The sequence below is a fragment of the Canis aureus genome, chromosome 19, assembly GCF_053574225.1.
Source record: "Canis aureus isolate CA01 chromosome 19, VMU_Caureus_v.1.0, whole genome shotgun sequence".
Taxonomy (NCBI): Eukaryota; Metazoa; Chordata; class Mammalia; order Carnivora; family Canidae; genus Canis; species Canis aureus.
Genome location: NC_135629.1, coordinates 11,989,999 through 12,017,781, shown reverse-complemented (window position 1 = coordinate 12,017,781; position 27,783 = coordinate 11,989,999). Strand labels below are relative to the sequence as shown.

The following is a 27,783-nucleotide window of genomic DNA, read 5'->3' as shown; positions in this document are numbered from 1 at the left end:
TGTTATATCATCTGCAAACCAAACTCATTAGAGTTCTTTTATATCAGCTGTCCCTTCAGACTTCTTGGTATCAGACAGCAATATCATCATCATTTTCCTTGTCTACTGTGTTCAGTACCTTGGTGTCAATTTTGATGTTTGCTTTTTCTTTTCTTTTACCCTATGTTGGATTATTCCCTGGATGCTGTGGATGCTGTCTTCCAAATGTAGTTTATTTGGGCTTAATTTTCTCCACTAATTGCTGCCATCTGAGCAATTTATCACTGAGGGAAATGTGAGTACTGGAGAAGCAACATGGCCCCCTCCACCCTTGACCTTTGCTAGCCAGTTTTTGCACCCATTTGGGCCCCAGCCCAAACTCCATGTTTAGCATATAGGAGTCAGTATGCCATTTGTCTCACTGAATTGAATTGTGTCATGACAACCAAAAAAGAGGTAAGGAAACCTGGACTGGGGGAGGACGGTGGTAGGGCAGACAGATAAACCTCCAGAAGTTTGGAGGCTGGGCTGGTGTGAAAGAACCATGATTTTAGGTGCAGGTGAAAGCAGTAAAACAGCTGAAAATGGTCATCAGACATCAATTTTGAGTCAGAGAAGGATTGGACTCTAAATTCTGCAAGAATTTCACCCCTTTCTTTTGCTTTCTCAATTGTGCTAATATCATTTCCTTTTTAACTTTCTAGATGCCAAACATGATTCTTTAAAAATTTCAAGTGTTTCAGTTTCAAGCCCTTTCAGTTTGCAGACAACTTTAAAGAAATTTTAAGACAAATTTATGACAAGAACTCTATATTTGTAGTCAAAGATGTGAGATTTCACTGTCACTCACAAGCTAGATTTTATTTTATTTATATATTTTTAGTAGGTTTCATGCCCAGCATGAAGCCCAGCATGAGGCCCAAACTCACAACCCCAAGATCAAGCAAGACCTGAGATGAAATCAAAAGTCGGACACCCAACCAACTGATCCACTCTGGCACCCCACAAGCTGGATTTTTAATGTTATTTCAGCTGAAAGTCATTTAATTTTGCCCCAGCTTTTTTGAGGTATAATTGACAAGAACAAATTTTATGTATTTAGAAGTACAATATGATGTTGCAATATATATATATAGATAGATAGATAGATAGATAGATAGATAGATAGATAGATAGATTGCGGAATGATTACTACAACCAAGCTGATTAACATATCCATTACCTCACATAATTACATTTTTTTTTAATAGTGAGAATACTGAAGATGTACTCTCAGAACGTTTCAAGTAAAATGGTGCATTATTATTAGCTTGTGTCACCATGCCACACATTAAGTCTCCAGAATGTATTCATCTTATAAGTAAAAGTTTGTGCCCTTTAACTGACATCTCTCCATTTCTCCCATTTCTCAGCCTCTGGTAACCATTGTTCTATTCTCTCTCTCTCTCTCTCTCTCTCTCTCTCTCTCTCTCCTTTTTTATGGGTTTGATTATGTTAGATTCCAAATATAAGTAAAATCATGCAGTATTTGTCTTTTCATTCCTCACTAATTTCGTTAGGCCTAATGTCTTCCAGTTTCAACCATGTTGTTGCATATAGCAGAACTTCTTTTTTTTTAAAGGGTGAATAATATTCTGTTATATGTATATATACCACATTTTCTCAACCTCCCTTAATTTATCTTAAAATGAAGATTACAAAGTCTACCATGCCTACTTTATAAGGTTGTTGTAAAGCTCTTCTCAGTTAATAAATGTAAAAACATTAATGTGATTTCTAATTTTATCTTTTCTAATTCAGAGCCCTGTCATATGAGAATTGTGAAGCAGAGAAAGTTTATTGTTCATTTCTTTACCTGTTTTTCAAGAACCATATGAAAACACATGATGTTGACATTTTCTTTAAATCAAAATCCTGGGACACCTAGGTGGCTCGGCAGTTAAGCGTCTGCCTTCAGCTCAGGGTGTGATCCTGGAGTCCCAGGATTGAGTCTCACATCGGGCTCCCTGCATGGAGGGAGCTCCTCATGGGGAGCCCAATGTGGGACTCCATTCCGAATTCAGGGATCATGCCCTGAGCTGAAGACACACTCAACCACTGAGCCACCCAGGCATCCCTGTTTGTGAATATTATTATTAAAATCATAAAAATACTGTAACATTACATAATATGATTTTGTTTTGTCTATGTAAATGTGCATGTGTTCATCTTAAAAGAATGCACAAACATTAATAATTGTTATTTAAAGTGGTAAAATTACTTTTATTTGTTATTTTTCTTCTCTGGATTTATAAATTTTCATATAGTAATCATTTAAGGTTATAATATTTAAATAAGTTAAATGCCATATATTATCAGAAAGAAATGCTTCACAAATGAAGAGAGAGATTTCATACATGATGACAAGAGGGCACAGGAAATACTTAGAAGGAGAGATTTTATGTTTTTAAATGAATGAATGAGTTCATTCATCCAGCTGGTAAGTTTATTGAGCATCTGCCATATGCTGGGTCCTGTGGTAGGAACTGAGGAAATGTTGAGCAAATAGACCCTGTTCCTACTTTTGTGCATGCCATTATTTAATGGAGGAGACCAACATAAATCACATTACTAGGCACAGTACAAGCACAAACAGTAAGAGCTATGAGGGAAGTGTAAGAGATCTTCTACTTAGGGCTCTGAAATATGCTAGTGTGTTTTTAAAGAAAGCTCCATTGACAAGTGTCATTTTGGCTGGGATCAGAGGGATATGAGTAGCATTGACTGGTGGAGAGGAAGGACATCCGTAACTGTGGGAACCTCCTGTCCAAAGACCTTGGTTAGGAGGGAGCATGCCACTTGCCACTTGACAGGAAGTGGTCAGAGCCAATGTGGCTGATGCACACAGAGGACTAGAATAAGCTGCTTAAGAACAACCCAGGTCTCCTTGTCATGATAACCGGGTTGTAGACAGCATCTTCTTACCGAGATAGTTTTGTTAGCTGTACCTTCTACTCTCACTTCCTCTCTGTACCTGATAGCTCACGTACGTATTCTGAGGAGATTGCTTTGAAATTTAAAATCCTAGGCTGCTCTTACTCCTCCTCAGCCCAAATTCTGCCTACGTAGGAACAATCACTTTTCAGTGCATTCTGGGGGATAAGTGAGCACTGTTCTGCTTGCATCAGTCAAAGGTTCTGCTGATAATAAACAGGCAGGAGAAGGAAGTTCAGCAGCTCTTCAGAATATCCACAGATAGGTCACCCTCAAGTTGAGAAATACTGTCCATACTGAACAGAAATGATGTTTTGATTATCCATGTTACCACACCCTATGATTTGCAGAGTTATCAGAAAGATTTTCAAACCTGGCAGGAGAATTATTTTATAGGGATGTTTTAAAGGGAACTTAAATATCATTGGTGGTTGTATTAAAAATGCCCTTTAGGTTCTCCCTCAAACCAGGTTCCTGTGATAGTAATAATAATTTACTCTGATTCCACCAGTACTGGTTAGATTCAGGGAATTTTTTGTATTTCTGGAATTTATGTATTTGGGTGGCATCATTTTAATCTCCTTCTCTACCAGACCACATAATTAGAGTAGGCAGGAGGTGAAAGAGTTGTGACAAAATAATCCTCTTTCATAATTGATTGTTTTCTTCTACCGATTAAAATAAAATAACCTTAAATAGAAGGGGAAAATGTAAAGATGCAAGCTTGAATGAGTAACACAGAGCCCTTCTAAGCTGGGGATTTCTTGGGGTCTCCAGCTATAAATGAAAAGTGTACTATTTTTGAAGTTTACGTTTCTTGCAATGAATACATATTCTTAGAAAGCAGAATCAGATTTTGCCGACTAGTGAATGTTCTAAAGACTGCTCATTAGCTTTGAGTTGGGCAAGAGTTTGTACAACCATAGCCCTGTCTTCCTATCCTCACCCTGCAAAGACACTTTTAAAAACTGAACCTTCTGTTTAAGCTCAGTAAATGTGATGAATAAGTGCATCTATTAGAAAGTTCCAAGCTTTCCCATAATGAAAAAAATGGGTCAGAGTGAAGGGAGATGTTCTTAAAGTTGGATATGGAAACTGTGGCAGTGGCTGGTCCGTAAAACAAGAGAGTTCCTGTAATTGCTAATAGGTGAAATAGATGGAGCCCAGATGCTCTACTGAGAGAAACAATTTTGGAGCAGAGGTGTGAGGGTGTAAAATTTGGCTTTGCCATTTATAATTTATGTGATCTTTTGCCACGAGGCTTAACCCCTTTTATCTTCAGGTGCTTCATAAGGAGGAATAATAATACTAGTTTACAGAATTACAATGAGGATTAAAGTTGATTAAGTGCTATTGGGCACTATGTATGTGAAAGCACAGCAACTGGGGAATTTGACTCTCAAACAATATTATTAACCACAATTGGCATTACTTTAGGTGGCAAAACTAGAATAAGACCTTACCAAGCTCTCTGTGAGTTCCTGTAATTAAGTGACCTTTTGCACACGAAAGTCTTTTCACATCATTTACAGAAGTTGAAATGACTTTATGTTACCGTACATTATAAATTATCATCTTGTTCAGTCTTCATGGAGAGGGTAGTAACATTTTGGGAGGAGTATTTTATCTTCATAATCAGTTGGAATGGATACTGTCAGGTGCTGATGTAGAACAAATATAAAAGAGAAACTCTTGTGTCCTATGTGAAATGTGGGATGTCCATGCATTATCTTGAAGCTTGGCTGAGGGGCCATGTGGGCCTGGCCTGGAATCTTCATTCTGTCTCTTCATGCAGTGCTTCTCAAACCTGGCTGCACAACAGAATCCTCTGTTAGTGTCACATCAGGCCAATTAAATCAGTGTTTGAGTAGGGAAGGAGGGAGAGTAAGAAGATCTGGGCATTGGTATTCGCTAAAAACAAACAAACAAACAAAAAAAAAAACCAAATTCATTGCAGTCAATTTGAGAATTTAATAGGTATTTGAGTTAAGGCCATTTCTTTAATCCTCTGTGAAACTTAGTCAGTTGGGGCTGCTAGCTGCTATCACAAAGCACTACTAACTGTTCGGGTTAGAATAACAGAAATGTATTGTCTCACATTCTGGAGGCCAGAAATCTGAAACTGAGATGCTGGCAAGCAGGGCCAAACTCCCTCTGAAGGGTCGAAGGACGAATCAGCTTCATGCTTCTCTCCTGGCTTCTGGTAGCCTTAGACATCCCTTAGCGTTCAGATGGTCATCATCTGCTCCTTGTCCTTCTTTAATTATCATCCTTCTGTACCTGTCTCTGTATCTCAGAGTCATTTATTGTGATATTTTGTTTTATTATTATTTACTTTGTCCTCCCTTATTTTTCTTTTCCCTGTTGAAAGAAATAGCCAATACTTTGGGGTTCCTTTGGCTTAGGGGTGGTTTTGATTACAAAGTCAAGAAGTAGAAGCTGACTGAAGAGAGTTCTCCTCTTCTTTTGAGATGTAGTAAAAAGTACCCCATAATAAGAAGCTACACATACTCCACATTCACCAGGAAACAACTGCTGTTAATCTAACAAGATTAACAAGGGCCCAGATCATCTGATTTTCTAGAGCACACCAGAAATTCAAATTGTATGTGAAATCTACCAAATATTAAATGTTGGCAACTAACTTGACCTCTGCTCAACTCTAACATCAATGATATCATGTGGGTAGCTTGAAATTGGCCATGGTGGAAGTATTTACATCACTGAAATCAGCAAATACTATACATCAGAGTTTTTAATTTGTGTATCTCTGGTTTCTAGTGAGCCAATAATTAAAAGTTTTAAGAACACCCCTTTTATTGCTGTGGTTGATATTTTTCTTTAATTTATTAAACTTATAGCTTTAAAAGTTGGCCCCATAGTGTGGGGTAGGTAGTTATAATAATGTCAGAAGAATTATATATCCCTACCTGACTAAAGAAGGTCATTATATATAACTATAGCCCCTTGGCAGTTCATAGAAATATTTGTATGTACATAATCTGTTTTCATTTTCAAAATAACAATAGGAAGTAGTCACCATTATCTCCCTTATATAGATAAAAGCAGTAACTACTCAGAGAGGTTTATTAAACTTCCTGAGGTCACACAGTTAATGAATGGTTAGTGACTTCATGAATATATACTTGAGCCCTAGACTTCTAGCTCTATACCAGTGTTCTGTCCACTGCGGCTCACTTCATATTTAGGGGAGCAATGGGAATATCGTAGACTGTGAGACCTCTTTTTCTGACCTAACACAGTAGATCATGAATGAATAAATGAATGGCTTGGAGAAAAGCAAATATATCAGTTCTTAGGAGTTCATGGGAAATCTGTGTAACATCACCATGGTTCCACCCTGAGCACTTGTTCTTTTGGAAAATTGATACTTCTAACCCATACTGAGCTCTTCAGAGATATAGGATAGTGGTGGTTGATTGAGGGCATGGTAGGTCTTCATCCCCAAATATATTTGACACGTTGTATCTTTCTAGGCTACAAGAATGTTAGCAGGAAAAGTGAGTACTAGACAGGATTGGAATTGTCAGCTCTTGTTTCCTCAATGCCAACTTTAGAATGTGTAAAGCAGAAATGCAAATATCCTTTCCTACAGAGTCTAAGGAATTTCCTCCTGCCTGAGGTCAGAAGGAACACAACTGATACTCCTCTTACCTCTTCCCAAAACGGAGAAGAGAACTAGGCTGGAAGGTACTTCTTCTGGCAAAAATATAATTCTATATATATCTTTCAAAAGAGAAATTTCCTCTGTTCCACCTGGTTCTTAGCCAACAATGACTCAGGACCTCTTTCAGCTCAGAAAGTCAGTGTCCTTTTCTGAAACCAGCTCCAAGACTTTTCCTTTTAATCTACAGGTTGTAACAAATGTCTAAATAACTGCAGTTTAATTAGGGGATGTTAACTTAGCAAACTAGAGTTAGCTAGGCCTCCCAGCTAAATGACTGCCTTCAAACTGAATATTTTGTCTTCAAAGCTAATTGCTTGTGTTTAAAACAGACATCGAAAATAACAATAAGACACCATGTTAATTGGTCCTAATTTGGATGCATATGTAAAAAACATTTGCTTAAAACCATATGTATTGTCAAAAGAAAAGTAAAAAAATTTGATGGTATTTTAGCCTTTTTTTTTTTTTATCATTTTGAAATAATTACAAGCTTATAGAAGTTTACAGGAAGAACTTTTCTTCCTATTCTTTTCAAATAAGTTTGAGAATGAGTTTGCCCACCTCATGCCCATCATCCCTGAATAGTTTAGTCTGCATTTCCTACAAACAAGGACATTTCTTTTACAAAACCTCAATACAACCATCAAAATCAAGAGATTGACAGTGGTACATTACTACTGTTCCCATTCAAATTTCACTGATTGCTTCAGAGGTATGTTTTACGGGAAAAAAATCTAGTTCAGGATCATGCATTGCAAAATGTTTGGCTTCATACACTTTAGCCAGATGAATACCAGCTTTCATATACATATTTGCAGGTAATATATTTAGCCCCAAATTCTGTTTTTTTTTTCTTGCCACACATTTCAATTCATTCATTTTCTTCATTGAGACAAAGATAATATGGGCTAAGAAACAGCTTAAAGCAATGAGAGAAAAAATCCCATTGAATAAAATAAAATCAATAATAATTTTCTACAAGGTTCATCACAGATATTTTACTAAACTAAAAATACAACTTAGAAATAAATATGATATTTAAAGGACAGTTTTTATTGCATTTTTAAGAGTAGAAATAATAATAATAATAATAATAATAATAAGTGATGTTCATTGAACATTATACGAATCTCTACAACGTATTATATCATTTAATCTCACACAACCTAACAAGTAGGCCTTATTATTATTACTGTCTCCATTTTATAGTTGAAGTGTGTGAGTGTCTGTCTGCCATTATCTGTGGCTTATTTGTAAAGGGGAAATTTGTAGTATCAGCACAAACTTCTGAGAGATATGTAAGTTGTATTAGATAGTGTTTCCTCACCTCATGGATATCAGAACACTCAGGGCCTTTCCCTTTTGAAATGTGTTGGCTTCCTAGGGCAGGAAGGCATTCAATTATAAAAAAGGCTCCTAAAAAAGTAAAAAAAAAAAAAACAAAAAAAAAATTAAAAAAGGCTCCTGAGATTTTCTCTGAATTAGATTTTGAGTACACAGGTCTCTTTCTTTCTTTCTTTCTTTCTTTCTTTCTTTCTTTCTTTCTTTCTTTCTTTCTATCTATCTATCTATCTTTCTTCTTTCTCTTTCTTTCTTTCTTTCTTTCTTTCTTTCTTTCTTTCTTTCTTCTTTCTTTCTTTCTTCTTTCTTTTTTTTCTTTTCTTTTTTAAAGATTTTATTTATTTATTTATTCATGAGACAGAGAGGGAACACTCCCCACCCAGGGAACCCCCACAGATCCTTTCTTAAACTTCTGCAGTCCTCAGGTTTTTCATATTGAGAGTGTTCTGATTTTCTGTGTTCCTGAGTTTTTGGATAGAAAGTGGAAGATGAAGATGAAGAAGAAAAAAAAATATATATATCCTTGTTTCACTGTTGGGAGAAATATATGATAAAGTATATCTGGTGAAGTCTCTCACCTTTCCTTGCTTTTGGTCCAGTGCCTTCCCTGGGGTGCCTTAGGTATCATCTGTCCATGTGTGCTGGTTTGGATTTTCTGGCAAGTGGATGCTGAGATAAAGACAGTAGTTTAAAGGGTTTATTACAGGGGATCCCTGGGTGGCTCAGTGGTTTAGTGCTGCCTTCGGCCTAGGGCCTGATCCTGGAGTCCCAGGGTTGAGTCCCATATCAGGCTCCCTGCATGGAGCCTGCTTCTCCCTCTACCTGTGTTTCTCTGTGTGTGTGCGTGTGTGTTTCTCATGAATAAATAAATAAAATCTTTTTTAAAAAATAAATGTTTATTACAGAGGAACCTATAAGAAGAAAAGAGAGGAAGCAGGAATGGGCAGAGAGACCCCTTATACTGTGGCTTAGATCTGAGAAAGTCTTTGCCAGGAGTGGGTAGCTCTAAAGCATAAGTGATTGCCTAAAAGCAAATATGTCCAGCAGAAATGGTTAGGACTTTGCATTACCACTTTGTTCAGTGATTGGCTCCCAAAACTGTTTGACCTCAGATCAGAAGCTGAGGGGGATTCCAATGAAGCCACCAGCAAGGCTGTTAGCCATTCATACTCCTTCTGATTAGGCAGCAAGCCATTCCTTGAGGGGCAATCTCAGTGGCAAGCTTGTGTGTCTGCAACAAAGAAATATGAAATATAATTAGGAGCTATTTCATGGGAAACCGGAACGTGAAGGAGAGCCAGATAATATGGATGTCAGTTTGGATGTCACTGTGTACTGGCTTTGGCATGTTGAGCCTACTTTGATCTTCTGTAAAATGGGAACATAATGTATATCAACTATAAGGAGAGATAGGAAGGCAAAAATGAGATAATGCACATGCAGAGGCTATTGTGGGTTATATAAATGCTTTAAATTTGTATATAGTTATTATTATTACCACAAATAGAATAAATAATTTATTCATTCATTAGTTGAATAGCTCCTAATTGTGGACTTACTATGCAGCATGCTCCTTTTTAGCATTGAGATTATAGTAGTGAAAAAGTCAGACAAAACTCCTGTTCACAAAGAGCTTACATGCCAGCAGTAATAAAAGTGGACAATAAAAAATAATAAATATATAATATCTCAGGTGGTAATAACTGCTTAGAAGGAAATAAAGCAAGTTACAGGAGGAGAAATGAGGGTAAGGATAACATACTACATATGATGGTAAAGGCAGACCTCAATGATATGGTGATATCTGAGCCAGATAGAAAGGAAGTGAAAGTGAGTCAGGAGTATTTGGGAAAGGAACCTTTTGGTAGAATAGCAGGTGCAGAGTCCCTGAGGTGGAAACGTGCTTAGAAGTTTCTAGGACAACAAGGCATCACATGTTGTTGGAGTGAGTGAACAAAGGGAATGTAAAAAGGGAACAAAGTCAGTGAGGTAGACACTGTGGAGACTTATCAATGTCATAAAGACTTTGGTATTGATTGAGGAGACAGTAAGCTACTTTTGAGCAGAGTTGGCATGTATGTTGGGCTGTTGTGTTAAGAATGGAGTGTATGAGAAGTGCTGAATGGGAAGAACAGTTATATGGCCCTACGATAATCCACATGAAAGATGATAGCCAACTCTGTTAAGAGCCACAGCTATGTCAGGAAAGATGGAGACTGAGACCGGCCTATCAGATGTATCACAGTGAAGTTATGTTATAACCACGATGAAGTATCTTTTGGAAGAGTAGAAGATAGAGGTGGAAACCTGATTGAACATGGTTTCTGATGTTTGGTTTGTTTTCTTTTCAGAAGAGGGGAGGAAAAGAATTGGGAATTGTGTAACAGAGTTATTCAAGGATTTCTTCTGGAAAGGGGAGGCGGGAAAGAGGTCATGGCAGAGGGAGAGGTAGAAAAGATTGTGCTTTGGGGACATATTAGGGGATATAAGTGCATGCTTACATATTAGTGTATTTGATCTGTAGAGACAGATAACCATGATGCCCAAGAAAATGGAGACAGTTTTAGTAGAGGAATTATCAAATAAGCAAGGGGGCAGGATTTAATGCACAAAGAATGGTTGCCATTAGGAGCGAAGGCAATTCATTTGCTGGAACACATAGTTGAGGGTATAAATGCCTGTTGATGAGTTGCTGCAATGGAACAATATGTGGAGAATCTCCAGATTTCTTCTGCCTTCTGAGTAAAAATTAATGAGTAGAGAATGGAGTGGTGGAATAAGTACTTGAGGTTTGAGAAGAGAGAATAATGGTCAGAATAAAATCTACCAGATGATCTCAGGTCCTTGTCTGAGTGATCTCAAGGCAACAGCTCTGATTATAGTTCCTTTCTGAAAAAAGATTCTGTTAGGTGATTTTAAAGGAGATGCATATGAATTTCAACTTGAGTTACAATTCTCTCCTTTTCTAGCGGCGTGAGATTTGGGAAATCGCTTCACCTCTTTTGGCCTCTGACTATACCACGTAGGCCTCAGACCAAAAAAATCAGGGCTTTCATGTTTATTTGAACAGAACTCTCTCTTTACGACATTTTATATCGGACTCACTAAAGACACATGCTGATGTAGACATGTGTACTTACAAAACCAAAGTTTAAAAAAGGATTGTTTAATTCACATGTATGTGGTACTGTCTGATATTTTCTATTCTGTGTTAATCTATTTTGTCCTAATGTGTTATTTGTGATATACTTTAATTTTCATTGGTTTGTATATTTGTTTTTAAACCTGGCTAATCTGACTGTGATAAAGGTTTAATAAGCCACTAATGGATCATGATCCACAGTTTGAAAAGAACAGTTTTAAAAGACACTCCTGTAAGTGCCTCCCAATCTGAAATTATGAAATTCTGTGAACTCTTAAAGAGATCATGAGAGATAAAATCATCTCAGTCACAGCAAGCATATTAAAAATACGTGGTCAGAAAGTAAAACTGGACCCTAGGCTGATTTTATTTAAAAAAAAAAAAATAGTTATTGAGATTTTTAAATGGGATAATTCTACAGTTTAAATTTCTACATCCAAATTAGAAAACAAACAAAAAATAGAAAAATTCATGTGCCTGTCCTTACTTACTTAGTCTCTCCTTGAGTTCTGCAGTCTGTTTTTTCTCTCTCCACTTGAATCAAGTCACTCACTTAGGCCACAACTCTTCAGGCTATAGGCATATGAGTTTGTCACCCCTGCTGGAGTTTAAGGACAATACCAACTGAGGCATTTTCTTGACTACATTTCAAGAATTATAGATGTTTATTAGGCACCGAAAATATGCCTAGCATTTTGCTAGAAGTTATATAGAAAAAGAGGAGTTTTAAGTGAATTCCTTCAGGGAGATGATAATCCACTTAAGATATTTTAATGAGTGCATAAACTTCTCATAGATAAATAGGAAATCAGGTACCCTGTTGACTCCGATGCCAGAGAACAAAAATAAAACCAAAACAACTGAGGAGGCCACACGTCATATAAATGAGGAAGCCGTACATCTCACTTTTCTAGGAACACTCTCACTTTGCACCTATTGTTCAAGTGTAATTGTTAGTAATAAGTCTCCTTTCACTCTTAAAAGTCTGGTTTGGATAACAATTTATATGGTCATTTTAACTATAGATTATTATTTTATTTAATTTTTCTAGAGTCAGAGGAGGCTGCCAGTTCTGAAATCAGCAGTCATTGATTTGTTCCCTCTGTTGGACAGAACATAAGAAGTCCCTCATGTTCACCATCAATTCTCCATTTCTGTTCTAATTGCTAAAAATCTGTGGTCCTAAGTTTATTAATTTACCAGTATTTTCTTTTTTTTAATTTTTTTTAATTTTTTTTTTAATTTTTATTTATTTACTTATGATAGTCACAGAGAGAGAGAGAGGCAGAGACACAGGCAGAGGGAGAAGCAGGCTCCATGCACCGGGAGCCTGATATGGGATTCGATCCCGGGTCTCCAGGATCACGCCCTGGGCCAAAGGCAGGTGCCAAACCGCTGCGCCACACAGGGATCCCAGTATTTTCTTTTTTTAAAGATTGTATTTATTTATTCAGGAGAGACACAGAAAGAGAGAGAGAGAGAGAGAGAGAGAGAGGCAGAGACTCAGGCAGAGGGAGAAGCAGGCTCCATGCAGGGAGCCCAACATGGGACTGGATCCCTGGTCTCCAGTATCAGGCCCTGGGCTGAAGGTGGCGCTAAACCGCTGAGCCACCCAGGCTGCCCTCTTCTAAGAGTTTTATAGTTTTAGCACTTATACCATTTAAAGCTTTTACTTTTTTTTCTTTTTTCTTTTTTTTTAAGATTTTATTTGTTTATTCATAAGAGACACAGATTGAGAGGCAGAGACACAGGCAGAGGGAGAAACAGGTTCCCTGCAGGGAGCCGGATGTGGGAACTGATCCCAGGACCCCAGGATCATGCACTGAGCCAAAGGTAGACACTCATCCACTGAGCCACCCAGGTGCCTTTAACCAGCATTTTCATCTTCATATCCCATGGATTCACTTTTCTTCCTACAGGAGTTCTGAAATAAAATCTCCTGTCCCCACCAACCTATACACAGTTGAGATTAGTTGCAGTATCATTGATAATAGCACAAATAAATTCCTTTTGTGGGATCACATAAGACTCTTTGGGATCAGTCCTCTACCTCATACTTCTTCTTCTTTGTCCCTTTCAAAGGCAGATAACCTCACCCCTAGAATACAGCCAAGAGATAATCTAGCTCCGTGCAGAGGCTGAGGCTATGATATGAACTGATTGTGAGCAAATTTATAGTCACTAATTAGGCAGCTGCTACATGGCATGATTCCTGGACATTTATTCATTGATCTATCCAAGCAATGCAATACATTTCCTCCTCCCCTTGGTGGCCAGCCAGGAAGGAGTGGTAAAACCAACTGCTGGCCAAGCAGTAGGCTATAGGGATAGCTAGCATCATAAGCAAGCAAAGGAGACTAGAAGTTAATTACCAAAACAAGAGGGCTTTCAGGTTGCAATGTACATTATTTTTTGTGTTGTGTTGAGATACATCTCCCATACCTATAATGGCAGATGCTGAATTGGTGTGTGTTTGTGTATACGTATAGTTTATATGGGATGAATTATATAGGTCTTTAAGATTATTCTATAATGAAAATTAGAACCCCCTAATTTGTTCTTCTCTTCAATGTCAGGGGTTGCTGAAGGTTAGAAACTAGATCTAACAATACCAACCCACCATTAAATAGAGGGAATCAAACAAATCCACAAACAGAAGTAAAAACAAGCAAGCAAACCAACAAATGAGCCATAAATATGTTTAAGATCCAATCCAATATTCATTCCTTATGTCATAGATGAGTACTTTGGTAGATTTTACTAGCAGGGGCCAAGGTGTAGACTGAAGGAGATATTAAGTGCACTGAAATATATGAGTGTTGCCAAATGCTGGGCTCAAATACAACTTTGGTGAATTAAGGACTTATAAATTCTTGGAAAAGTGCCCTTTAATATAGTCCTATCTGTATTCTACCAGATAGTATTTGGTAAATCGCTGAGTGATTCCAGGAAGATAAAATACTTTTCTTGAAAAAAAGAATTGGGAAAATAAAGTTTTGCTTTCACCCTATGTTAATAAACTTATTAGATTTATTTGAAAAGCTGTAGGTGAGCAAGAATAGTGGGTTGAATGGTAGCTCCTCCCACAATATATTCATGTCCTAACCCTCAGAACCCATGAATGCAAGCTTGATGGAAAACAAACAAAGAAAAACTTTACAGACATAATTAAAGATCTTAAAATAAAATAACCCTAGATTACCTAGGTGGGCCTGGATCCAATAATGAAAAAGAAGCATCTTCTAAGAAAAATACGGAGATTCAACACAGACAGCAAAAGAGATATACAGAGAAGAGGAGAATCCAAGTGAAAATGGAGAAGAGATGCAGTGATATGTCCAGAAGCCAAAGAACTTCTGGAGCCACCCCAAATATACTCAAGGAAATATTCTCCCATAGAGACTTGGACAGATTACAGTTATGCCAACATCTTGATTCTGGATTTTTTGTCTTAAGATCGATGAGATAATAATTTTCTATTGTCTTAAATTACCGAGTTTTGATTTTTTTAAAATAGCTATATCAGTCAGAAACATTTGTTTCAGGAAAGACAGTGAAGGGATCCCTGGGTGGCGCAGCGGTTTGGCGCCTGCCTTTGGCCCAGGGCGCGGTCCTGGATATCCGGGATCGAATCCCACGTCGGGCTCCCGGTGCATGGAGCCTGCTTCTCCCTCTGCCTGTGTCTCTGCCTCTCTCTCTCTCTCTCTCTCTCACTGTGTGCCTATCATAAAAAAAAAAAAAAAAAAAAAAGAAAGAAAAAAAAAGTTTAGGAAAGACAGTGAGAATTATCGTTTTCTCTCTTATTAGATCCAGTGATTAACTTGCTGTTGGGCACTGAACTCTATTGTTTTCCAGAATAATTTTCTACAAGCAGAGACTTTAGTCAGATGAGTGCTGGGTGTGATAAAAGTGCAAAATGTGGATGTTGTATCTATTGCTTCCCTTGATGAGGGTGAGTGGGAGTAAGGATAACTTATCTACATTATTTTCATTAGAGGAGAGCACTGTAGCATGACAGAAAATGAAAAGACCTCTGGGAACAGTTTTCTTAAAAAAAAAAAAAAGAACAGTTTTTTTCTTTATTAAGAATAATAGGACTTTGTTAACAAGTGGAAATTTAGTAACTCAAAGTTCATGTGTCTGTTAAGCATTTGTTAAGTATTGTTCTCCCAAGTTGGAAGGCAGACATCCAAACACTTCCAGAATAAACATTCATCCTTGATAGTGGCTTAAAATAAAGGAAGACCTAAAAAGAAGAGTTCACACATATCTTCTCACCCTGCTCAAGTTCTTTATAGGAAGAGCTGCTGGGAGGGTTTATACATGTTTCAGAGTTGCCTCTCTGCCAAGTGTTAAGGAGATAAAACAGATTATTTCAATATAGCCATTGCGTTCTTGAAAATGACTAATTGAATAGCAAGTATATACACTAAAATGTTTCCCAGGATAGGCAACCAAAAAGAGCCATCGTTTGACTTAAAATTTTTAAACTAAGTAACTAATTAATTAATTAATTAATTAAGTAGGTTCCATGCCCAATGAGGCTTAAAGTCATGGCCCTGAGATCAAGAGTCATACACTTTAATGACTGAGCCAACCAAGCATCCCAAAACATTTTAATAGGGAATTTTCTAATGTTTCCTATGAATGATAATAAGGGAATGAATCTAAACTTTAGCAGGGGAGATGTTTCTACAGCAGGGCATGTGAGTAGTCATGATCTTAAGTTACATTATGTTCAATAAGATGTTCAAGGGGAGAAGAACTGTCTGGACTACACTGAGAGCCAAGGTTTTCCTGCCAATGAGTAGAGGAAAACACTTGGTGTCTCTGATATTCACATGAGTCTTAGGCAAACATATCAATATCATGTTCTTTGCAAACTTTCTGATCCAACAGCCATATTTCCTGGTGTTGGGGAGGAAAAGTTTTTTTTTTTTTTTTTTTCCACCCTTCAAAATTCTTTTGGGTGCTCTTAAGAATTAATTTGACATAAGAAAGATTAACAGGAGAAAATAAAATTTAGTCATGTACATATGGGGAATCTCTGTAAACATGAGGTTCCAAAGGCAGTCAGGCAAAATTAGGTATATGTGTCATTCTGGACTGAGGAGAAGGGAGTAGGGATCTGGGGCTTTAAAGAGAAGGGAGACAATTCACAGGAGTAATGGAGAGAATCAATGTTTAGTAAACAAATGTGTGCTGGGTTTTCCAGCAACAATGAGAAACAGAGAGGAATTTTAATAAAAAGACTTTAAATTCTTCCCTGTTGACCACACCTAGTTAGCAATATATTGTAGTTATCTATGGTAATATAGCTCTCTTTCAGGATCAAGTCCTCTATCTAGATAAATTCTTTTAGGTAGTTGGGGAAGGTCAGATTTTCTTCCTGAACCTGTTTCTTAAGTATAATCAGCCTAAAATAATCCACACGGCAAAGAGACACATTTTCAGGTGGCAGATACTGCTCTCCTACAGAGGACTAATGGTAAACATGTTGATCCATGCAGATTTATCTACAAGGATGTTCAGCTATTCACTAATAGCTGAAAAGTCTAAACAACTTAACATCTGATAGAGTAACTAAATAATTGCCTGTCTAGATTACAGAATTATCAATCAATTTTTAAGAATTACAATATTTATTGAAAGGGCAGATTGAAAAGTATTAATTACAGCATCATCTCACTTTTGTTAAAAATATATACATGCATGAAAAATAAACTAGACAGTTTTATACTAGGTGGGATATTGTGACTTATAATACATATATTTTTGGTCTTTGACCCAGTTCCTGGCACAAATTTTTGAAAACCCTCAGAATTTCCTGTGATAAAGACCACGAAGGTGTCTTTTGATATGTTAATGAGGGACTTTGGAAAAGCCTTTAGATAAGCTAAGGATGCTGACTGGTTGCTAGGTGAATCAACCACCTGATTAAAGAGTTGAAGCTTTGGGTACCCACCCTTCCCTCCAGGAGCAGACAGGGGCTGGAAGCAGAATCAGTCACCAATCAATGGCCATTGATTTAATTAACCATGCTTCTTTAATGAAACCTCCATAAAACCCCAATGGACAGTGTTCAGTGAGTACACAGGGGTTTAGGAGAATCGTGCACTTGGAGAGGGAATGGAACTCCAGTACTTTTTCCCATGCCTTGCTCTATGTACCAGTTGCATCTGCCTTTTCCTGGTTATAGCCTTTTAAAATGAACCAGTTATCTAGTAAGTGAAATGTTTATGTGAGTTCTTTGAGCCTCTCTAGCAAATTAATTGAACTTAACTAGGGAAATCTCTGATTTATAGCCAGTTGGTCAGAAGTACAGGTAAACAATCTGGACTTGTAACTGGTGCTGAAGTGGGACAATCTTGTAGGACTGAGCCCCCAACCTGTGGAAGCTGGTTATCTCTGGGTAGATGGTGTCAGAACTAAGTTAAACAGAAGGACATCCAGTTGGTGTCCGGAGAATTGTTGTTATGGGGATACTCTTCCTTCCCTCAATATATATATATATATATATTGATGTGCATGTGGCTCTGTGAGAAGTAGCAAGTTCTGCTTGGTAAAGACATGGGAATGATACATATAATTAATCATTATTATTGAACAACCCTGAATCTCAACATCTTTTATTTACCATCCAGCTTCTGGCATTTTGTAATTAATGCTCTGTAGGACCAAATGTTAAAAAGGAATATATTTTGCTAACCTTAACTTCATTTCATGTTTGTTCCCTTGTTTGTTTATTTAAGTTCTAATGAAGAAGAAACCTTGGGAAGGAAAAGCAAATAAAATCCTTTCCTGAATAATCATGTTATAATATTAATGTTGAATTCATTTATATGCATCACAGACCCATACCTAATCTGAATTAAAACTATTCATCTTTTCTCCAGAAAAATGCACATACACAAAACTTCATATCCAATTTTGAGGAGAAGGTTGTATTCATGAACTATTTGAAGCCCATCACAAATCATTCTCTTTAGTTAGGGTTAGAAACTCCTAGACTGAATAATCTTTGGGATCCTTTCTAGTTGTGTCCTAGACTAAGACAAGTGTCAGTCTTGTATCTCTACCTGTTTATGGCACTGATCACCTTTTTATCTTTGCAAGAAATCCTTATAATGAAGAAAAAAACTGAATTGCAATTCTTCCTATTTCATACTCTGGGAGCTTGGATATATACTCTATCTCCAGGGGATCCAACTAACTAGCTCATAAAAGAAAGAAATTCTTCATTTTTTCTTTAAAGATTTTATTTATTTATTTATGAGACATGTTAAGTTTTTTTAGTAACTAGACGGAAATGAGACCGCCAAGGCAAGCGAGGGTCCAAGAACAGATTTTATTGCAGGCACCCTCGGGCGAGGTTCCACGACTCACGGGGGAAAGAGAGTGAGTCGAGGAAGTCGCGCCAAGACAAGGTGGTAGGGGGTTTACATAACGTTGTAAGGCAGAACGGTTTCCTATTGGTTGGCTCATATGCAAAGGAAGGATTGCAATCCAACCAGTCAGAGTGACCCTCACTATGCAAAGGAAGGATTGCAATTCGACCAGTCAAAGGTGACTTCCTCCTCTGGGGTTTGAAGGGCATTGGGTTCGGTTGAGGAAGTCCAAAGGAGAGGTGTAAGGGTCTGCTTAAGCTGTCGTCCCAAGTGGAGGTGGTGACAGGAACCTCAGCCATTTTGGCGTATCCGCCATCTTGAGGAGTTTCCCTTCCCGCCTGGCCCCAACATTCCGACCTTTTGTTTTATATAATGGTGTCGGGGGCGTCGACTCTGCTCTGGCTACTTCCTGCTGACGGTGGGGCGTCGTTGTAGGGGTAGTCGGATGTGGGCAGGCGAGAGTATGGGTGAAGTAAAAGTTGGTTGACAGATACCCGGGTGAGTTCTTGCAGGCGTTCCAGTCTTGGGGTACCGGCTGCAAGGGGATCGGCTGGTTTGAGAAAGTTCAGACATCCAAAAGGTTCCTTCGGCATGTCTTGAAGTACAGGTGATGGGTGTCTTCCCTGAGTAACAAGTTCTGGGCATGTGGGTATAAGATGAAAAGTAGCGCGAGGTACCGCTGCCTTTCATGCAATCACATTCTACCGCTTGGATCGGGGGGCTCAGGAGAAGTATGAGAAGGAGCCCTAGCCAGGCGGAGTTTGGTGGGTCCCACCATCTGGGAGGTCCATTCGATACCTGTGGGTGCCCGTTTAAGGTTGTTGATGTGTATCCATGCCGTATGTCCCAGCAATTTTGCCGCGGTTGGGGTGGTGAGGATGACCGTGTGAGGTCCGGTCCATCGGGTCTGCAGGGAGCCTGGCTGCAGATTTCTGAGAAGGACCTGGTCCCCTGGGGATAAGTCTCGTGAAGAGGCTTCCTCGGAGGCATTGTCGGTCGGGGCCGGAATGACAGCATCGGCATGGGCTCTCAAGAGGGCCCGGAGGAGGGTAAGGTAAGGCAGATAGGATAAAAGAGGTGGAGGAATGGCCGGGAGGTTGTGGTTGATAAGGAAGGGCCGACCATACAGTAACTCAAAGGGACTCAAACCTGATGGTCCTCGGGGGGACGCCCGGAGTCTGGTGAGAGCTATAGGTAACAGTGTGGGCCACGACAGGCGAGTCTCCAGGGTAAGTTTAGTGAGTTGAGCCTTAAGTAGCCCGTTGGCCCTTTCCACCTTACCCGAAGACTGAGGGTGGTAGGGGATGTGCAGCTTCCAGGTAATGTTGAGGCTCTCGGCCACCTGTTGGGTCACACTGGAGATAAATGCCGGCCCGTTGTCTGACTGTAGGGTCCGGGGTAACCCAAACCTCGGGATGATGTGCTCGATGAGGATTGTGGCCACCACATCTGCAGTCTCTCTGGCTGTGGGGTATGCCTCAATCCATCCTGTAAAAGTATCAACCAAAGTCAGTAGATAACGAAAGGCTTTATGGCGGGGCATGTGAGTGAAGTCCAGCTGCCAGTCTTCACCGGGCTGATGGCCTCGGAGCTGATGGTTAGGCCCCGGCCTGCGGATTCCTCCCTGTGCATTTACGGCCGAGCAGGTTTTACAAGCCCTATGGACAGCCTCAATCACCTTAGGTAGGGATGGATAGTAAAACAGGGGCTGGAGAAACTGGTTCAGTGCCCTTGGGCCAATATGGAGAGATTGGTGGATATCAGTAATTAGGGTATGGGCCAGGTTTTCTGGGAGAGCAATCTTCCCTCGGATGTAAATCCATCCTTTACTTTCTGCCTTTCCTCCCAGGGCCTGGAGGGCTTGAGTTTCCTTTATAGAGTAGAAAGGTCGATGAGGGGTATTAAGGAAGAGGATGGGAGATATTGGTTTACTTAAGGCCGTTTCCCTGGCCACTGAGTCGGCCTTATTATTTCCTATGGAGACCATGTCTTTAGAAGTCTGATGGCCCCTACAGTGAACGATTGCAACCTCAGTGGGCAGACTAAGGGCCTCAAGCAATTTGGCAATGAGAGGTCCATTTACTATAGGCGTCCCCTTGGTGGTTAAAAATCCCCGCTCCTGCCAGAGGACGGAATGAGTATGAACGATGAGATAGGCATATTTTGAGTCGGTGTAGATGGTGACTCGTTGTCCCTTAGATAGATGTAGAGCCCTGGTGAGAGCTATAAGTTCAGCCCTTTGGGAAGTAGTCCCAATTGGGAGGGGGACTGTCTCCACTACCGTCTCTGGGGTGACTACAGCATAGGCGGCGTGTCTCCGACCATCCGCAGCCAGGAAGGAGCTGCCATCTACAAAGAGTATACGGTCAGGGTTGGATAATGGCTGATCAGAGAGTCCAGGGTGGGGAGGGGTGAGATCCTCTATGAGCTGCGGGCAGGAGTGAGTGGGTTCAGAGGTAGGCGAAGGTGTAGGCAACAGAGTTGCAGGATTTAAGCGGGGAGAGGTAGAGAGGGAGATTTGAGGGTTTTCGATGAATAGCAGATGGAAGAGTTGGAGACGAGAGGGGGTTAGGTGGGCCAGGGATCGGTGGCTAAGAAGATCCCCAAGTCGATGGGGGGAGTAAACCACGAGGGGTTGTCCCAAAGTCAATTTGAGAGCCTCCTTAGTTAAGGAGGCAGCAGCTGCGAGCGCCCTAAGGCAGGGCTGCCATCCGCGGGCGGTGCTGTCTAGCTGCTTAGATAGATAGGCTATAATCCGGTAAGTAGGTCCAACCGGTTGGGCCAAAAGGCCAGTAGCTGAACCCGACCGCTCATCAGTGTAAAGGTGGAATGGTTTTGAAGGGTCAGGCAAAGTTAGTATCGGCCCAGCGGTGAGACAGTCTCTTAACTTGGAAAACAGGCAGCGGACCGAAGAGGGATCAGTGAGAGGACCCTGGGGAGTGTCCTTTGCCGCTTGGTATAAGGGGCGGGCCAAAATAGAAAAGTTTGGAATCCAGTGTCTAAAGAAGCCAGCCAACCCGAGGAAGGAAAGTATTTCATCTGCCGTCTGAGGGGGTTGGAGCTCTCGTAGGAGGCGGATATGGTCTCCGGTAAGAGATTTAGAGGTGGGGGTCAGGTGGATTCCCAGATAAGTGACCGAAGGGGTGCAGAGTTGTGCCTTAGAGGGTGTGACCCGATACCCTTTGCTCCCTAGGAAGTTAAGTAGGGAGGTGGTGTCATCCTGGGAGATGGTGAGGACAGGGCTGCAGAGGAGGAGGTCGTCTACATATTGTAGTAAGGTACTAGCCTTAAGGAGGCATTGTTGTAAATCCGCAGCCAAGGCCTGACCAAAAATATGGGGGCTGTCCCGGAACCCCTGGGGTAGGACAGTCCAGGTTAATTGTCCAGAGGTATGTGTGTCTGGGTCTTCCCAGGTGAAGGCGAAAAGAAAGTAGGAATCGGGGTGTAGGGGAATAGTAAAAAAGGCATCCTTCAGGTCCAACATCGTAAAGTGAGTGGTGCTTGGAGGGATATGGGATAGCAGGGTATAAGGGTTAGGAACCACTGGATGGAGAGGGACTATTGCCTCATTAATGAGTCGGAGGTCCTGAACCAATCGATAAGCTCCGGAGGGTTTACGGACCGGCAGGATAGGGGAGTTACAGGGAGAGCTTATGGGAATCAGAAGTCCCTGACGCTTTAGTCGTTCTATGATCGGTTTGAGGCCGAGGCGATGGAGGAGGGAGATAGGGAACTGGGGTCTAGAGGGGAACTTGGAACCGTCCTTGAGTTTTATTTTGACGGGAGGGTGGTGGGAGGCCACTACAGGTTCCGAGGTATCCCATACTTGGGGGTTCACGAAGGGTAATTGATCCGGGGTAGGAGTAGATGGAGTGGAGAGATATAGGATGAGACGAGCTGAGGGTGAGGAGGGAGGAGAGGGGGACAAATGAATAGTTGCCCCTAGCTTTTGGAGGATATCCCTACCCAGCAGGGGCACTGGGCATGAGGGAATCACCAGGAATGAGTGAGAGAAGGGGAACCCATCCAGGCTACAAGTAAGGGGAGGTGTGGCCCTAGGAGTGGAGGAGTTCCCGTCGATCCCCATAACAGCGACTGGTGAGGGTTGAGTAGGTCCCGCGTAGGAAGGCAGAACAGAATAGGTAGCCCCCGTATCCAGCAGAAAGGAGATGGACTTACCCGCTACCTGGAGCATGGCCCTGGGCTCGGCCTGGGTGAGAGGGGCGGCCGAGGCTGGGCTCCGTCAGTCGTCCTCCAGCCCGAGCAGTTGGAAGGCTGGACTCACCGTCTCGGGTCTTCCCCCGCGTTGAGGCGCCGAGGATTCCCTGAGGCCAGGGCAGTCGGATTTCCAGTGGCCCATCAAATGGCAGAGAGGGCATGGTCGAGTTGGTGCCCTCGGGGTGGGGCACTGCCGGGCCCAATGGCCTTCAGCCCCGCCTTTGAAGCAGGCCCCCGGAGGGGTGCGGGTGGGTCCCCCTCTCTGCTGGCTCCTGGAGCCGCGGCCGCAGGGCTGCTACCAAGGCCTGGGTTTGTAGCTGGACCTTCTGCTGGAGTCTGGCCTGTCGCTTCAGCGCTGCGGCTTCCTCACGGGAGTTAAAGACCTTAAATGCCATTCTCACTAGGTCAGAAATGGGGGTCTGAGGGCCTTCCTCGACTTTCTTTAATTTTTTGCGGATATCTGGGGCTGACTGAGAGATAAAATGTGTGGCTAGAACCGTGGCCCCCGCGGGACAGGCCGGGTCCAAGCGAGTGTACTGAATTAATGCCTCGGTCAGCCGGTTAAGGAATATAGCCGGGTTTTCGTCAGGGGCCTGTATGATTTCTCTGATCTTGTCATAATTTACGGCCTTATTGGAGGCCGCCCGCACGCCAGCGATGAGACATCGGACCACGTGGTCGCGGCGCCGGCGGCCATCTTGACCGTCTTGGTAATCCCGTCCTGGCTCTACGGCGGGGACCGCCTGAGCACCGACCGCCATTGTGGCGTCCGTAAGGTGGACCTGATCGGCGTGTCCCCGGGCAGCAGCCTGGATACGTTCCCTCTCCTCAGTGGTGAGGGTGGTGGTCTGGATGACATGTAAGTCATGCCAGGTTAGGTCATAGGCCTGCGCCAAGTATTGGAATTCCTTGATGTAGTTGTCGGGATTGGCCGAAAAGGAACCTAAGCGTTTTTCTATTTGGGATAGGTCTTGTAGAGAAAAGGGCGCATGGACTCGGACAACCCCTTCAGCCCCTGCAACCTCCCTCAAGGGGCAGACCAGGTCCGGGGAAGAGTTTTTGGATCTGGTACGGGCAGAGATAGGAGGAGAAGGGAGGGGGCTGGAAGGTGGTTGAGGTTCTGGGGCTGGGAGGAGAGGAACGGTTGGAGAGGGTATGCTCGAGGCTGGGCCTGGGCCTGGAGTTTCGGAGATTGAGGAAGGAGTCGGGGACACAGGTTGTTGGGGAGCCGGTTGGTAGGGAGGAGACAGGTGTGGGGCCCTTACAGGGGGCCTGGAGAGATCTTCAGGAGGCTCCACGAGGGGGGATGGAGGGGCCAAGTTGGAGTCTCTAGAGGTGGAGTGGGGAAGAGTCGGTGGGGGAGAGCGGGCTAGGAGTACCTGAAAGGTTGAGCAGCTAGAGCAGAGTTCTGGTCTGGAGCGCAGGGTCCAGAAAGCCTGGACATAGGGCACCTCAGACCATTTGCCTTGGCGTCTACAGAGATTATCAAGGTCCGTAAGTATCTGATAATCAAAAGTGCCTTCAGGTGGCCATTGCGATTGGTTATTCAGCCGATATTGAGGCCAAGCGACGGTACAGTAATGGATAAGGCGTCGCCTTTCGTAAGTCCTGGTCTAACTCCAGAGTTCGGAGATTAGCCAGTAAGCATCCTAAAGGCGTTTTGGAATCGAATTTGGACTGGGAGGTTCCCATGGCTCCTTCCCGTATCAGCTCAAGACTTGGAGGAGGGCGTCCCCTCGACTGTGAATTGAGCTGCTGCTTACAGAAGTGGTCACCGTGGAGTAAGGACGTCTCCTTTACTCCCCGGAACCGCGGAGCCACCAGGTGGCGGAGGAGGGTTTGCCCTGACGCGGCCGCGATTAGGACAGGGCGCCCCGGGAGAGGGTCGGAAACCAGGGAACACTCACCGCAAGGAGTCCGGTGACCCCAGCAGAGAAAGAGAGCGGAGTTCCAGTCCGACGGAAGAGGAGAGAGCCTCCGTGCTGTTGCAGGGGCTCGATCTCCTCCCGGGTTTCGGCACCAAATGTTAAGTTTTTTTAGTAACTGGACGGAAATGAGACCGCCAAGGCAAGCGAGGGTCCAAGAACAGATTTTATTGCAGGCACCCTCGGGCGAGGTTCCACGACTCACGGGGGAAAGAGAGTGAGTCGAGGAAGTCGCGCCAAGACAAGGTGGCCGGGGGTTTACATAACGTTGTAAGGCAGAACGGTTTCCTATTGGTTGGCTCATATGCAAAGGAAGGATTGCAATCCAACCAGTCAGAGTGACCCTCACTATGCAAAGGAAGGATTGCAATTCGACCAGTCAAAGGTGACTTCCTCCTCTGGGGTTTGAAGGGCATTGGGTTCGGTTGAGGAAGTCCAAAGGAGAGGTGTAAGGGTCTGCTTAAGCTGTCGTCCCAAGTGGAGGTGGTGACAGGAACCTCAGCCATTTTGGCGTATCCGCCATCTTGAGGAGTTTCCCTTCCCGCCTGGCCCCAACAAGACACACAGAGAGAGAGAAAGAGAGAGAGAGCGAGAGGCAGAGACAGTAGAGGGAGAAGCAGGCTCCATGCAGAGAGCCCGATTGGGGAACTCGATCCGGGGTCTCCAGGATCACACCCTGGGCCAAAGGCAGGCCCTAAACCACAGAGCCACCCAGGGATCCCCAAAGAAATTCTTCATATCTGAGAACTTCCATTGTTTGATTATGAAGATATGTATTAAATGAGTGATACATGTCTACATATCTATATCCACCTATCTATCACATGTATATGTGACCACTTTCAGGGTTAATTAAACAAGCATACACCCAATATACATGTAATGACATGTCTAAAATTCTCTTGGCCAACCATATCTAAATTTCTATTAGACAAGTTAGAGAAACTTACTCAGGAGGGCATTGGGTGAGCTTCCCTGCTGGAGAAAGAAAAAAGAATTTGCTTACTATCCTAAAGAAGAAGTAGGAATACAAGAGGGGAAAAGTGTAAAGATAGAAGGCTAGGAAAGGCTACAGACGGGGGAAATGACCCCTGTCCATGATCCAGCTGATGTAAACTGATGAAATTAGTGAAGTTACAAAATGCTAGGTTAGGAGGGAATTCCTTTTCCCTGATACATAGACTCAAAGGAGCTAACTTTTTATCTTTAGCCTGTCTTGGGAAGAAGTAAGTTAGAGAGAATGGGCACAGAGGTGAAAACAGGAAATCCCGGCAAGAATTTACAGAAATTTTTGTAGGGCCTGGAATGGAATTCAAAGTTCCATCAAAACTCCGAAGGGTGTTGAGAACTAACTGATTTCTGGATTGCATATTTTTGATATTTAAATTATAAATGTTTGATTCATTTATAATTCAGATGTGTTCTTTTAAGGGAAAAATATCTTGGCTTTGAGAACTCTAATATAGTTACATGTTCTATCTAAATTTAGGCATATTATGTAATACACCACAACTTCTGGGTTTTCTTTGCTGTGGGTGTTTTTCTCCAGTAGTTGAAGGTGAACAAGGCACTTGGAAGAAGGCAATGGAAGCTCTCCATCCTTGTTCAAAGTTAGTTAAATGAGGCTTCAGGAGTGTCCTTGGTTCTTTTTATAAATAATTGTCTCTATTCAGAGGCTAATGTTGGCTAAGGCCTATCCTTCTTGAATGTAAAAATTGTATTGCAGAATAATTACTTAGTGTCCATTCCCTTGGCGGGGAGGTGGGGGGTTCATTTCCCTCACAGATGAATTTCTAGCCACTGATCATCCTTAAATTGATAGCCCCTGATTCTGGGTTTTCTAGCTTGCAGGGAAGGACTGCCTTGGTTTCCACATTTTGGTTTGTCAGAGGATGCTACAAGGAAGTCAGTGGGGAAAAATAGAATGTATAATATGAAAACAAACTACAAGATACTTATGACTTCTTTCTCTAATTTTACTATTTAAATTCTCACACAATAAAGCCACCTTTGGTATAAAGTTCTCCAAATTTTAACACATGTATAGATCTGTAGAAATATTACCATAATCAGGATACAGAACAGTTCCATTATCTATCCCTCCCCTGCTCCCCCAAAAGTCCCCATGCTATTTATCCCTTTATAGTTAAATTCTCACCCAGCTGCTAACCAGGCAACCACTGATCTATTTGCCATCAGTGCAGTCTTGCTCGTTGAATACTATACATCTGGAATAATATAGTATGAAACTCAGCATTTTTCACCTAACGTGCCTTTGAGATTCATACAAATCATTATGTTTATTTATAGCTCATTCTTTATTACTGCTGAGTAGTATTCCATTGTAAGGATTTACCACAGTTCATTTATTCATTGACCCAATAAAGGGCATTTGTGTTGCTTCCAGTTAGGGAATATTACAAATAAAACTATTAGAAACACTCATGTCAGGATTTTTTTTAAAGATTTTATTTATTTATGAATGAGAGACACAGATAGAGGCAGAGACACAAGCGGAGGGAGAAGCAGGCTCAGTGTAGTACTCCATCCAGAGACCCTGAGGTCATGAACTGAGCCAAAGGCAGACGCTCAACCACTGAACCAACAGGTACCCCCATGTACAGGATTTTGTATGAATGTACATTTTTGTTTTTCTAGAGTAAATAGCCAAGAATGGAATCATTCATCTAAGGCTTTTGTGGAGGAAAAATGTAATGGTTGAAGATATTCACAAATTATCTGTAACAAATCTCCACTTTTCTTCTAGAAATTCTACTTTTATTGATTTTTTATCTTTGCGCTCAATATGCAAAAATGAAAGATTGCAAAAACAAATGGAGAATTTAGGCACTATCACAAATCACTAAAAAGTCACACATATCTCTGATTATCCAAGAATATTTAGGGGGAAAATTGCCAATTTAATTACTGCAGAGGAGAATCAATAAATCAATAATAATGAATGGTAAATAGTTTATTCTCAAGACAATAGATAAACAGTTTTGTTCATTTTCAAGAAAAAATTAGGTCTGCTATTTCCAGCCTAGAGGAGAGAAGGAACTGTTATAAATCAACTAAAGAAAATTTCTGGGGGCAGCCCCTGTGGCTTAGTGGTTTAGCGCCGCCGTC

The 27,783-nt window shown here is 41.6% G+C and overlaps 2 protein-coding genes across 10 annotated transcripts in view; one reads left to right on the top strand and one right to left on the bottom strand.

Annotated features, from left to right (window-relative positions):
• GRM7 (glutamate metabotropic receptor 7) overlaps positions 1-27,783 on the top strand; it is an 836,468-nt gene that overhangs the window by 92,343 nt on the left and 716,342 nt on the right. The gene's annotated exons all lie outside the window — the stretch shown is intronic.
• LOC144289645 (protein NYNRIN-like) lies at positions 18,453-23,426 on the bottom strand. Its single transcript, XM_077857982.1, has 2 exons — positions 22,691-23,426; positions 18,453-20,860 (listed from the first exon to the last, which is right to left on the bottom strand). Exons 1-2 carry the CDS (start codon positions 22,704-22,706, stop codon positions 19,206-19,208), a joined length of 1,671 nt encoding a protein of 556 aa, XP_077714108.1. The 5' UTR covers positions 22,707-23,426; the 3' UTR covers positions 18,453-19,205.